The 13,529-nt window shown below is 61.4% G+C and overlaps 2 protein-coding genes across 2 annotated transcripts; one reads left to right on the plus strand and one right to left on the minus strand.

Moving 5' to 3' along the window:
• Positions 1–4,717: 4,717 nt before the first annotated feature.
• On the plus strand, positions 4,718–6,440 carry PLICBS_007119 (uncharacterized protein; the record flags this gene model as incomplete). The annotated part of the gene is made up of 3 exons (XM_018320521.2): positions 4,718–5,507; positions 5,568–6,002; positions 6,064–6,440. 3 exons carry the CDS (start codon positions 4,718–4,720, stop codon positions 6,438–6,440), a joined length of 1,602 nt encoding a protein of 533 aa, XP_018180418.1.
• Positions 6,441–11,851: 5,411 nt separating this feature from the next.
• Positions 11,852–13,091, minus strand: PLICBS_007120 (uncharacterized protein; the record flags this gene model as incomplete). The annotated part of the gene is made up of 4 exons (XM_018320524.2): positions 11,852–12,291; positions 12,433–12,551; positions 12,659–12,792; positions 12,867–13,091. 4 exons carry the CDS (start codon positions 13,089–13,091, stop codon positions 11,852–11,854), a joined length of 918 nt encoding a protein of 305 aa, XP_018180421.2.
• Between the last annotated feature and the right edge of the window lie 438 nt (positions 13,092–13,529).

A 13,529-nucleotide genomic window follows, 5' to 3' on the forward strand; every position in this document is an offset into this window, starting at 1 on the left:
AACTCTTTCCTTGTCTTGGGCCTCCTGGCTCAGCTCTAGCGCAAACGGAGAGACTCTCCAGCCAATTAGCGGGAGCGGGAATCGCTCCCACTGGAGGACAATGTTTGAGGGAAGGCACGACGCACGACGCACAGGCACGAAGTAACCCGTACTCCATGCCTTTCCTCTCAAGAGTGCACCATGCAAGTAAGAGGTACTTGAGTCTCCACGCAGCGGCAGCAACGGCACGGTGGACTTGCTTGCAAGAGGCCACCTCGCGCGCTTCGCACGAAGCAGGCACTACTCGCACATGTACGATATGCACGGTACGATGTGCATGCCCGTCCCTTCCCAAGCGCCTCCGTCCGGTGCTACCCCGCCACTGCGACGTCAGCCCCGACAGCCACCGTGGAGGATTCAGTCACGGACCCCTCGACGATGATACCAACGGCGCCAGCAGCACCGTTGAAACGACACGGGCGAGATATTACCAGTCATCGAGCTCGTTGGGTGCAGGTTGGAAGCCGCTGTCGCCCAGGCCCAGGCCTGATTCGCAGGATCATTGCATCAGCGCCGGAGTCCTTGGTTCTTCCCGCACGTATTCAGCTTTCTGGAATCCTCCCGTGACCATTCGCGAGGCACCAGGCGAACGAATGGGCCAGGTACGAAGTACCCCGTACTGGACGGACGGTATGTGCTGATACAGGCTTGGTTTCGTCTCACGGGGCCCCACGGTTCGCTCCAGGATACCCCTTCAGCCACCGTTGAAACTCTCAGGGCCTTGCCGTCGGGCTTGGTCGCAAACGCCATGACGCAGCGGCCTCACGCGCGACTCTGCGCCAGTCGCCATCGCAGACGCGCCTCAGAAGGGACGAACGACCGGAGACTCAGCGGGCGAAGGAGCCACGGAGCCCATCTCACACCGCAGAGCTGCCAGAGCTGCCAGAGCATCTTGGAGCCGCGTCGGGGTTGGTTGGCTGGATGGCTGGGTCTCTCACTGTGCAGGCTCTCGAGGCGAGGGAACCCCTGCTACGTAACCCCTGCTGCCTCCGGGTCTTGTGCTTGCTTTTCCAGCAGGGAGCAAAACGGGTGCCAATGCATGTGCAAAGCATGTTGTGTGTGGCCCATGCAGGGTTGTGCTGCGCCTTTGACGACAGTGGTGCTGGAGACAAGAGGCCGGAGGGGGCGGGAGCAGGGACAACGTCATGAAGCGAGAGTCTCCGTGCCTTGTCGGCGTCATGCTGCCCGTCGCGCCGCACGGCTCTTGACGACTTACACGCGTTTGCTCATCGACAGACTGGCGCCCAGGCCGATACAGACCGCGGATCGCAACGGTACCTCAGCAAGGGCAGGCGGGGACCGCAAAAGCTGGGGCAGATATCGTACCGCAGCCGCAAGCCCGGGAACTGCCCATTGTCGAACGCCCTTGTCGGCGCTCTGACTGGGGCGCGCACCGTGTCGCCCCTCCGGCTCCAGCTGGCCCCAGCTCTTGCCCGTCGTCGTCGTCGTCTTCGCACCCCGCCGACGCCGTCGCCGCCGCCGCCAGCGCCAACGCCAACGCCAACGCCGCGTCCGTCAGTCATCAGTCACCATCAGTCACTCAGCCGAAAGGCCGCTAAAACAGGCCTGGGTGTCTGCGTTTTTAGCCTGACCGGGGGCTTGCGGCATGGCGGCCAACCAGACGCCGGCGCTGGCGCCCCTCTTCATTCTTCCCCATCTCATGGCTCCATCGCCAGCCTGGGCGGTTCTCGCACCGCTTCCGTGCGCACACTGGATACAAGCAAGCGTGGGCGAAGCATGCGGGCGCGCGACTGCTCTCACGGCGTCATCGCGCTGGCGAGGGACGGTCAGCAGACGGCAACAAGCTCGACGACCTGGCCGCGGGGAAGGGGCCAACGGTCGCACAATCTCGTACTCGTCGTCATCGTTGTCATCGCCGTCGCTGTCGCCGTCGCCGTCGCCGTAGTCGCCGTTGCGCCGCCCGTTCACCCGTTACCGTTACCGTCGAGCCCGCCGCAGGTACTACCAAGTCTTGCTCGCAACAGCGTCTCTCGTCTGCCGGTAACGAATGCCACAGCATCAGCGAAGCAACACGAACAAGGCCACGAGAGCGCGCGCTCGCGCGCCTGGATATTCGCCTCCATTCCGGCGCCTCCCTCCGCATCGCCAGGACGCCCCGTCTGCCTGCCCGGCGCGCGCCAGCTCTCTCCACAATCATCACAACGGCCAAGCTAGCAGCTAATCCCGTGCCCGTCCGTCCGTCCCATCGGCCCCAGGTTGCTCGTCTGGGTCTGGTCTGGCTCTGCCTGCACGCGGGCACGGTGGGCTCCGCTGCGGCTGTTGGTCTCCCTCGCTCGCCCTCATCTCCCTCTTCCCACTTGCATCGTCGTCTCGTCTCGTCAGTCAACCCACACTCGGGTGTGCCCACTTGCTCGTCGCCGCTGCACCTCGACGCACCTCGACGCACCCGTCGTCGTCCCGTACTGTGCTGTACCCGTGCCGTACCGTACATACATACATTACATACTTAGGTAGCTGCCGCTACCCTCGCCCGCCTGCCTCGCAGCAATCCCATCCTCTTCTTCCATCATCCCCATCCCCATCCATCCCCCCCCCGTTCCCCATTCTCCAGCCAGCCAGCCCACCCTTCCTTCCATCCCTCCATCCCATCCGCATCCACATCCACATCCACCCGGCCATCCCATCCCATCCCATCCCATCCCTTCCCCTCCCCTCCCTGGGTTCCAACCCTCCCTGCCAACCTACCTGCCTGCCTCCCCCCTCCCACTCCCACACTCCCACTCGCACTCCCTCCGCTCCGCCTGCCCTGCCCTGCGCTTCCTTGCAGGACCCAGGCGTACCGAGTACGTACCTCGTACCTCTCTCTCGCTCGCGCGCCCTCTCTCTGCGTCTGCGAGCACAGGCGGCGTCGTCGTCGGTCCAAACGGCACTCCACATCGTCCGCCACCCTCCCATCCACCTCCAAATACCACCACGCACCCTTCACCTCACTCATTCACTGCTGCCACCACCACCACCTCCGCGACCACCACCACCACACAACCACACACTGCGTTTCGCCGCCCACTTTCGGTCAAGGGCCCCAGCATCCACGCAGACAGTCCACCTCGAGGACCCGTCCATCTCCAGGCCTTCAGTCAATCAATCGCCACGGCGCGCTCCCCTCTGCTCGCGTCTCTGGCCTGCGCGACACCCGCCCCGTCTCCACTCCCTCGTCCTTGTCTTGCCCTGCCCTGAGCCGCTCCTCCTGCGTCGCGCGCGTTACGTCGTCATCGTATCGTGTGTTGTCGCTCCGGCGCGAAACGAGCAACACCGGAATCGCCTCGTCTCGCTGTTGCAGCCGAGCACCTTGCGAGTCGCATCGCCGTCGCCGCCGCTTGTGTGTCTGTTGCGCCGCGCCGCGACCACGCTGCGATTGCCGCTCGCCGTCGACCTTCGTTCGCACACGCGCGCGCGCTGCCCGCGTCGGCGCCCCAGCTACAGGTAAATCAATCACTCCCGTCGTCAGTTTCGTTTCCTCTTGCGTTTCGTCGTCGCGCTGCATTCATGCTTTTCTTGCGCGCGCCTCTCTCAGCTCTTCTCTCTCTGCCGCTCGGCCGTCCTTTTCTCTGCCTGCCTCGCCGCGACCGTGTGTCCTGGCGAGCAAGTCTGCGCGGCGCGGCGCGGTCATGTTTGTCGCCCCGGCATCTCCCTCGCTCTGTCGCCTGACTCGGGGCGTCTGGGCGCTGGGCGCCGGGCATTTGGGGCGCGCAGTCAGTCCCTCTCTGCTTTGACCCGTTTTCGGCTCAGCCGTTTAACTGCCCCATCCGACACACGCCTCAACCTTCCGCCCACGCCCCCCCTCGGCAGGCCAACCACATGCACGATTAAGCCTGGCACTGCTGCACCCTCCTCAACCTTGAGGTTGTCAGCCCAACTATTTCACGACACGTCGCCGTCGACCGTCATCATCGTCACCGTTGCTGCTGGCCTGGCTCGACCCGTCCCGTCTTGGCCTCCCCGGGGCCCGTCCTGCCATGTACTCCGCGCAGCCAACCGGCGCCGATAGTGCGACAGTCAATCCCGCCGCCCTCAGCTCTCCCGGTGAGTAACCATGCGAGCCTCGCTATAAGGCCGCTAGACATCCCGCCCCGGGGCATCTCCCGCGTCGGCCTCCCGCCTCCGCCACCTCGACGACACGGCTCCGGCGCGCACAAGTCATCGCATCGCGGCGCCTCCGTCGTCGCGCCCGCCGTATCGCCCGAGCTGGTGGCGGAAGCTCCGCGCCGCCCACCATGGTCGCCCGCCTCGCCGCGTCTTGCCTGCTGCGATGCTGACCTGCCGACCTTGACAGTCTTGTCTAACGCGCCGCCCCGCGGTCACAAGCGGAGTCGGTCCTCGGATGCCCGTGACGCCCCACGGCCTGGCGATGACGGTACGTCGCGGCTGACCACGGTCCGCTTGGCGTCGCGCGTCCGCTCCGTTACCAACAACAGTTGCGCGCGCTCTGTCGCGATTCTTTGGAGCGTGCTGTTGAATGAATTTCCGGTGCAACTTGCGCAAGGCCGCGATTCGCACACTAGCAGACCGCGCAAGGCGTGAGCGAGCAGAGAGAGAGAGATACCGAGAGCGCGCACATGCCATTGCAGTTACGCATCGCAAGCTGCGCGCGCGTTTGCTAACACGAGGTTGTCGCGACACAGGAGCTTCCCCGTCACAGCCGAAACGGTTACGAGCCATGAAGCCATCTGAGGCTACCGGGCAGCCCCCGGCCCCGGCCGGAGCCCAGGGAGGCCAGCCGCCGCACACCCCTCAGTCGGCAAACACATCGCTGCCCAGCCAGACGACACCTGCCTACGCGGCACCGGCGGCAGCGCCTCCCAAAACCACGCCGACGAAGTCGACCCTTAAAGCCCTGCCGACCGTCAGAGACCACACGACAGACCAGTTGAACCAGACCGGCGACGAGTACCTCCCTCGCGAGATTGACGAGTTCGGAGAGAAGAAGGTGATGCCCAACGGCCAGCTCCTCGGTGGACGTACTTATCGATGCCGGACGTTTCTCGTGCCCAACAGGGGAGACAAGCTCTTCATGCTCGCGACGGAATGCGCAAGGGTGCTGGGGTATAGGGACTCGTACTTGTTGTTCAACAAGAACAGGTCTCTGTTCAAGATCATTGCGAGCCAGGCCGAAAAGGACGACCTAGTCCAACAGGAGATCCTGCCCTTTTCGTACCGCTCGAGGCAGATCGCCATTGTCACCGCCAGGTCCATGTTCCGGCAGTTCGGCAGCCGCGTCATCGAAAACGGCCGCAGGGTTCGCGACGACTACTGGGAAACCAAGGCACGCAAGCAGGGCTTCACCGAGGCGGACCCTGCTGGCGAGAAGCGCCCGGGCGCGGCCAAGGCCCGCGAGGCGGCCGAGGCGCAGAACAACGTGCTCATGAGCGGTCCCCACACGGAGATTGTCTACAACAACAACCCTGGGCCTTACCCCGGTGCTCCGCAACCTCATCTTGTCCAAGCAGGTATGATGGGGGCACCACCTGGAAACGCCACGAGGATGCCTGGATTAACCGTCGGGGCAGACTTTGGCGACACGCGGCCACGAGACTTTAGTGGCATCATCAAGGGCGGCCCTCGCCAGGAGATCACCGGCCCGCCGTACCAGGACCAGACGCGACCGTCGCCGATCCAGGAGATACACTCACAGGCTCACCACGCCGCCGAGTTCAACAGAAACGTTAACCAGCAGCGAGACATGCGCAACGACTACATGCAGAACATATGGCGGCGCCCCCACGAGCAGCCGCCCTCGTCGAGCATGAGCCAGCAGCCGCCCGTTGCCTCGAGCGATGCCGCCCCCGCGACGAGCAGGCCGTCCAGCTCGCCGCACACTACCGCTACGGGCGTTGCTCAGCAGCCCGTCGTATCTTCGCAGAGTCCGCAGATGATGATGACTGCCGCGCCGTACTCGCAGTCGATTCACGCGCAGAACACGCTGGGCCAGGCCCCGATGAGAAGTACGGCCGAAGAACCCTGTGCGGTCTACTAGGCGTATGCTGACTTTTTGAAACCTCACAGGCTCGTCTGGCAGCATCAGCCAGGGCACCCCGGGCTACAACTATCAGTCCAACCAGGCCATGTGGTCGCAGAACCCGCAGAACCCGGGGCACACGTACGGGAGCTACACGACTCAATCGCAGTCGCCACACCCGTCGCAGTCCCCCGCGTCGCACCTCCGACAGCCCAGCGCCGGGCAGATCCAGCCCAACATGCCGTTCCCGGCCATGGGCGGGATGCAATACGGCGCGAGTCAGGGTATGTACTCGGCGGATCAGACACCCAGGGGCTACATGCCCCAGAGCACACCTGGTGGGCCTAACGCGTCGCAAGCCTGGTCTGGACAGCAGCACTCGCCCCCTCCGCAGTGGTGGGCGCCGCCGCAGCAGCCTCAATGAAGCGGCCCTCGAGCCGCGGCGGGCACCGGGGACAGTTGGGATGAGAGGTATCTTGCCTGAGTTTATTTTTCCTTTGGGGACTGCTTAAGCTCCCACAGACTTCCTGGATACCCAAGCATGCAGACCGGTTTGGGAGGCAATGTGCTTTCGGGTTGGACGGCCCTTTGAAATTGTGTATAGCATTCGGCCAGGATGGGGTAGAGGAGTCAGGGGGTTGGACACACGTCTCCTTGTCATGTTCCTCTTTCTTCGCTTCTTTGTTTTGTGGTTCTTGTCACGACAGGTGGACGATTGGGAGGCACGCTACGATCTGGACGACTTTCGCTACCTGAGCTGGGGCTTTGGACGGGAGCTCGAGAAGGGGGGGATTGGTTTCGCCACGGGGCGGCCGACTGTGGGATCCGGGCTATGGACGTGTTACGGTTGTTGATGTTTTGGGACTGGGCATTCTCGGGATACGAGTGTTTTTTGTTTTCTTTTCACCTCGCGTGTCTTGTTTCTTTGATATCATTCTGTGTTGGCCGATGGGACGGGCCCGATTCCCTCGAGAACCGTATCGCATACGCAAACTCGCTTGCCTCTTTGGCTGCTTCCTTTCTTCTTCTCGTTTGCTGTTTTCTTGGGAAGGGCAACACCACCACGTTTTCAATTCGACTCCGCTTTTTGACTCCGCGACGACGACGCCTCGCCGAACATGTGTACCCGAAGGGTGGTGGGTCTGGTGCATTGGCGTTGTGTGAAGACTGCCGGGACAGAAGGGGGCGGGATCCAAGAGACGACATGGGAGGCGTTGGGATGCGTACATGTGGGCACGACTGTGCAAGAGACATGGGAGAGTATACGGCTGATGTGTAATGCGCTGTGAGGTTCCGGGCACTGTGACGGCGGGACGGGGAAGCCCGCTCTGGGTATGGCAATGGACTGGCGGCTCTAGCTGTCAGCGGCTCGTCTTGTTTCTTTTGTTATTATTGCTGTGCTGTTTCTGGGCGGCGGTACCCGTGTGGTTTCTGTGAGGATTATCTTGTTCCGTCATGCCGGCCGGACGACTGCATGACGGAAAGAGAAGGACGGAAGGGCGCGCGCGCAGAGCAGAGCCCTGGCTATGCGAACGCCAGGGGGCAAGGGGGATTCGGCCTCGTGCAACAGACGAATAAGGTAGCAGGTAGCAGGGAACACATGGGCTGGCGGTTTTTGAGCCAGTTGTTGGTTGCGTGACTGCAAGAGGAAATTGTGCCCGGACGCGGTGCGACACTGCCCGACATGGCCGGTGCGGTGTGTGCGTTGTGTGTGCGCGCCCTTGGCCTTGCCTTGCCATGTCTTGACTTGACATGAGTTGCCTTGCCTTGCTTTGCCTTGCCTTGCATTGCCTTGCCATGACATGCCATGGCCATGCCGCCCGGTGCCATGCCAGTGCGGGCTGACCAGCCCGGCCCTCGTACTCGGCAAGAGGGGGTGAGTGAGTGAGTGAGTGAGTGAGTGAAGGAAGGAAGGGAGCCTGATTCCCGAATCCTGTTCTCTCCCGACGCTGACTGAACACGACGCTGCCGACCCGCGGGGCCCGGGGGGACCCTGATTGCTGCCTTGCATGTACAGTACTGTACTTTGTACATTCTACAGACGTTGCCTTTCATGTTGCTGCCGTTGTTATTGACTGTTGTTGTTGGTGGTGGTGGGACGAGGTTGCCCGGTTGGGCCGACATCCTTTGTTCCTTTGTTCCATGAGGTCGCTTTCGCGTAAGAAAAAGGCCCGTACTCGGTAAATGTGTACTGTAGCACCGGGGCTGGGAATGTTTGAGAGCCAACGGCAAGAAGTGGACAACAGTCGCTTTGATTCAAACTATCCATTCAACCAACCTCCTCGTCGTTTTTGGCAGCGGTTGCAGTGCCAACAAGCGGCCGCCCCCAGCAAGGACTCCATGATGTCTCTGTAGGGGTTTCTTGAGCAATTCCTGTGATCGCCCAGAACAACGACTATATGGCAGCATTTATTGGTGGTTCCATAATTTCGACTTTTCAGTTGGTGGAGAATGCCTCGTGATATACGACGGTGCCGTGAGGGATCATTGTGTCGCCCAGCGAGAGAGCCATGAAGTGAGTAGCGGGTACCCCAGCGAGGTGAAGCTCTTCATGGTTTCGGAAGCCGAACCGCTCGTAGAAAGCTGGATCCCCCAGAACAACGCAGCCAGCTGCGCCCAAGCTGCATAACCGTCGTAAACCCTCTTCGACGAGAGATTTGCCTATCCCTTGGCGGTGGAGTATTGGCTGCACTGATAGGGGCCCAAGGCCATACCAGCCTGCATCGTGGCCGTCTATGGCGATGCGCGAGAACGCGACATGGCCCTTGATAACACCGTCCAATGTCGCTACTAGGGAAAGTTCGAGCGCAGCGCTTTCACGAAGCTCCTGGATGATTGCTGCTTCGGTTCCGCTACTGTACTGCGCGTGTTTGAAGGCGTCGCCCGTGACCTCTCGTATGGCCGATTCATCGCCCGAGTGTTCTTCGCGAATATTGAAAATCATGGCCACCAATACCGAGCAAATATGCTCCAAGCGTAGAGAGCTCGATAAGCACAGTGGGCGCAGTGTCGGGGGCGATACGCACCGTTAAATAACACGTGCCTTTTCGCAATGCATTCAACGTTAAATGTCCAGCTCCATCAGCAAAGAAAATACGGAAACAGCCATGTGGCCGTAATTTAGTACAGCGCCTGACTCATCAAAGGGGCTTAGGGCAGCCATGACTCAGTGACAATCGCCGGTAACTACTGCAGTCAGCGCATGGGGAAGCAAGCCATCGGAGGGGGAGTGAGCTAGCAATAGCTATAAAACTTGGTGACATGACCTCTTACCGTCACTGCATCCTCCGCCCTTGCAGCACTTATTGCAGACCAGGGTCGATCCGGGCGGATTAAAGGTACCCATTCCAGAGCACTAGGGTTGCGCTGCGCTGCGATGTGCTGTATTGTATCACGCGCGGCCGTATGGGGCGCAAACATCCGGCTGGCGGGCGGACGGCCGGGCGAGCCAACCTCAAATGTGTATTCGTACAGTTCAAGCCGCTGTACAGTACAGTAAGTACAGAATCAATGGCGTAAGGTATTATTCGGTACTGTACATGCAGGAGGTAGAGTATAGTGTCGTATTGGGTACGTGCGGAACGACCAGGTGATGGTGACGGCGATGATGATGGTGCTTGTTTGTTGCGTTGGATGCTTGCCTGCTCGCTTGCTTCGCTTGTGCGCTTGCTTGCTTGCTTGCTTGCTCGCGCGGCCCCTTGCCTCTCTCTACCGGCCGACAGGCGGCCCTTGCGCCGCTGCGGCTGGAACCCACGCCGCGATGTCGAGGGGACGCCGGGGCCACCTTTGGGTACGGGAGTGATGCTGTGCCGTGACTCCTTTCATGTACAATACAGTACTGTGCTGTAAGTATCTATCTAGTGGCATCATGCTCGGCTTTTTCATGCTCCCTGTTGCTTGTTGGCAGAGTGAGTGGGTTTCCCATGTTACTGTTGTTGCTCACCGCGAGGGCACGTCGGGGCGAGAGCCGGGTATGCCGGGGGGAGGAAGACATGGGGGTTGGACGTGCGAGCGAGCCGAGTTCCGCGGGGGAACGCGCGCGTGCCGGAGAAACCCCAGTTTCGCTGAGTTTGCCCGCTTTTGGCAACAGGGCAGCAGCGTTTTATTCAAAGTATCGTACTTTACTTGATCCATGCTTTACTTCGAGTCTCCGGGGGTGGGAAGATATACATACTACGTCTCGTATGGACTGGTAGCCAGGGGGCCTGCTCTGCGGTGTGTCGAGAGAGGCAAGCTACGCCGATGGTAGGGCATAGGGACTCCAGGACCCGAACCAGGAAGGCTTCCTTGACTAAAGATGGGTTCGCTGCACTACAGAGTAGATCTGGTGCAAGATACACACTGTGTGCGGGCGACATGACACAAAGGGGACCCGGTCTGCCGAGTGTATACTCGGTGTTTGGGGAGCACCATGGCGGACGGGCGGGCGGACGGACGGCGGACGGGAAGCGGCACGCGGCGACGGGTTCGTGCGCGAGACCTCTTGTACCGGGGGGGGGGGGGGGCTGCTGGAAGTGACCGTGCATTCTTCTTTCCTGCAAGATGACGCAGCTGTCCGAGACCCTTCCCCCTAAAGGGGGGCGCGCGCGCCCAGGAGGAGGGTATGCGTATGTATGTGCGTGTAAGACGAACAAAAATGAGCGAGCGAAAGAACGAACGAACGGGAGGGCGGGGAGAGGGAGACTGGCAGACGAGGGGGCGTCCGCCGTGCGGTTGCACAAACAGGGCATACGAAGGAGTTTTCCCCCCTTCTCTACGAAATCACTCTTCTTGCGCTCTGTTCATCAGGCGTGCGAGTATGTGCATGATGCAGTAGTCCCCCTCCGAGTTCGGGCACGACGGGGAGGGCACAGGCGCGCTTCCGGATTCCGCACACCTGCTACGAAGAACAGTGCTTCGTACGAAGTAATGCAGTACTCGGGGCTCGAGCCGGGGCGCGGGCGCGGGCAAGCGCGTGTTCGGGGCTCCTTCGGACGATGCGCCCCGGGGGGGGGGGGGGGGGGGGGGGGGGGGAGGGAGGGTGTGGTAGGTCTGCACGTGTGTCGTGTACGAGTAGTCTGCATGCGTGTGTGTATGTATGTGTGCGCGAGAGTGTCTGTATACGTACTACATGAATATACAGTGTACAACCTATCTCGCGGGAGGGACGCCGGGTTTTGAGGTGTATATTCCGTTGGGCGGGCGAAACGTCAGCTCGTTCATCCATACAGATTATATACATCCATGTCTAAAACGTACATACATACATACGTGCGTGCGAAGTACATGCATGAAGACACGGACTACATACATACATACATCACAGTACGGTACAACGTGCTGGCAGCAGGCTCAGGTTTAGATGAGGTGACGGCGCCCCGGCTGCGTTGCGTCGCACGGCATAAAAAAGGGGGGGGTGGTGGTGGTTCAGCAGCTTCCGGGGTTGGTGTTGGTGTGTGCGTGTTCTGTCGTAGGGTGTTGTGTTGTGTTGTGTTGTGTTGCGTTGTGTCATTGCGGACGGGCGGATAGGGCGGCGCTCGCGGCGGCACGTTTTGACTCATGGCGGGCGGGCGGGCGCGCGGGCGGGCCCCGGGGGATATCCGGACGTGGTCAACGACTCGATGCCTTTGGTAGGGGTGACACAGTACAGTACGGGAGGGTGTGTAGATGACTATGAGCAAAAGTACGCAGTGGTACTAGGACCGCTGGCGGGCTATCCTGACGGCAGTTCGAAGCCGCCGCTCGAGTTCGTCGGCTGCGAAACGTGAACACGATACTCAAGGTACGCGAAAGACATGCACCCTCTGGTGCCCTTAAACAAATGTTGGGATTAGCCAAGTTATCGTGGTGAATGAATTAGTCGCTCTCGTCCCCATCGAGCGCCTCGTCACGTTCATCTTTTGCCTCGCGTTCCTCCAACGCGTCCTGCGTCTCGTCCCCGCTGCCCTGCCCCTCGGCGTCGTCTTCCTCGTCCTCGTCCTCGTTGCCCTCATCATCCTCGTCTTCCTCGGCAGCCTCCTGCTCCGCATCGTCGTCGTTGTCGTCGTCGTCTACATCGTCGTCCTCCTCTTCCTCCGTCTCATCGTAGTCGACGCGGGCCTTCTTGGCACGGGGTGCGTGCTCGGACGAGGCGCCGGCGGCGGAGACGATGGTGTCGTTTCCGTGGGACGCGCCCGTCTGGTCAGCCATGTCGGTGTCCTCGGAGGCCGGCTGCCGCTTGGCCGGCTCGTCCTTGCCCGTCGACTTTACCTTGGCGCGATACGAGGTGCGCTTCTCCGTCTTGATGGCGTTGAACTCTGCGCGCGACCGTGTCAGCACTGCGCTCCGTCTACAGCATGAAGATGCGGCGCATCCCCATAGGGCAGAATCTCGAACATCGCGACAAACCCGATAGTGGACACAGGCGGCTGATGAAGCAAAAGAGGAGCGCCACGTACTTGCAAACTCGGCCTCGAGAGGCTCCCGCAGAAAAGAAAACTCGGTGTCGTCCAGAGCCCTGAACACGTCCGCCGGCAATACCGTCTTTTTACCAGCATTAACGGTGTGCTCGTTTGCGCTAGGATCGCAGTTTGGTCAGCTACTGATTCGACCCCCCCGGTATCCCTGGTGTTCCCCTCCATACTCTATGAAGAAAGGGGAGACGAGGGCGGAGGAGGCACTCACTGGGACGCGAGGTAGTTGATGAAGACGGTGGCGCTCTTGCTCATGGCGAGGATGGCGTTGGCCTGGATCTGCGTGTTCGGAGGCAACACCCCCTTTGCCAGCCTCGTTATGATAGATTTCGGCAACGTGAGGTCCTGTCCGCGCATCCCGCCTCGGTCATCAGTACTTCCCGTCTGAGCACGAGGAGTGGTGCGGGAGCTCGACAAACCTCGATTGTCACGGCATCCTTATCCCTGTGCTCCTTGTCCTTGGCCTCCTTGTCCTTCTTCTCCGTCGCCGCGGCACCTGGCCCGGCTGCTGGCGATGATGTCCGCGGCTGCGACGCGGCGCTATCGTCAGGCGTGGCGGCGGCGGCGGCGGCGGCGACGGTAGCGACCGCGACGGTCCCCGCGTCGCCCACGCTCTTGCGGTGGTCCGACTTGCGCGCCGGCATGGTGTCGTCGTGCTCGTCGGCGGCAACGGCGAAGGCGGTCCGGCGTGGTTGGCTACTGATATCGGCGGTCCTGCGCGCGCAAAGGCTTCCCGCTCAGATGCTGGCTCCCTCGCCGCGTCTTGGGCTGCGGAGGACGGGGAATTCGCGCGCGTTTTTCAGGCTCAATGTCGCGCGGGGCTCGTGCTGCAGTGCGGGCTCGAGGCCGGTGCTGTGAAACCGGGGTCTGGGGGGGTGAGGCGCGCGGGATGAGGTTAATGTCTGAGGTGGACTAAAGAGTATGATGTGAGTGTGAGAGTTGAGTGAGTGCCTGGACAAGCGCGTTTGGTGGTCGCGCCGCGCCTGTGGGGCCCGCGTTAAGTGGCTGCAGCGCTTCCTCGAAACGCGCCCACCAAACGGCCCAGTGGAGCTTGCCATTGTGCTTCACCTCAAGTCATTGCC

Source organism: Purpureocillium lilacinum, assembly GCF_023168085.1.
Source record: "Purpureocillium lilacinum CBS 284.36 DNA, scaffold_5, whole genome shotgun sequence".
In the NCBI taxonomy this organism is placed as follows: domain Eukaryota; kingdom Fungi; phylum Ascomycota; class Sordariomycetes; order Hypocreales; family Ophiocordycipitaceae; genus Purpureocillium; species Purpureocillium lilacinum.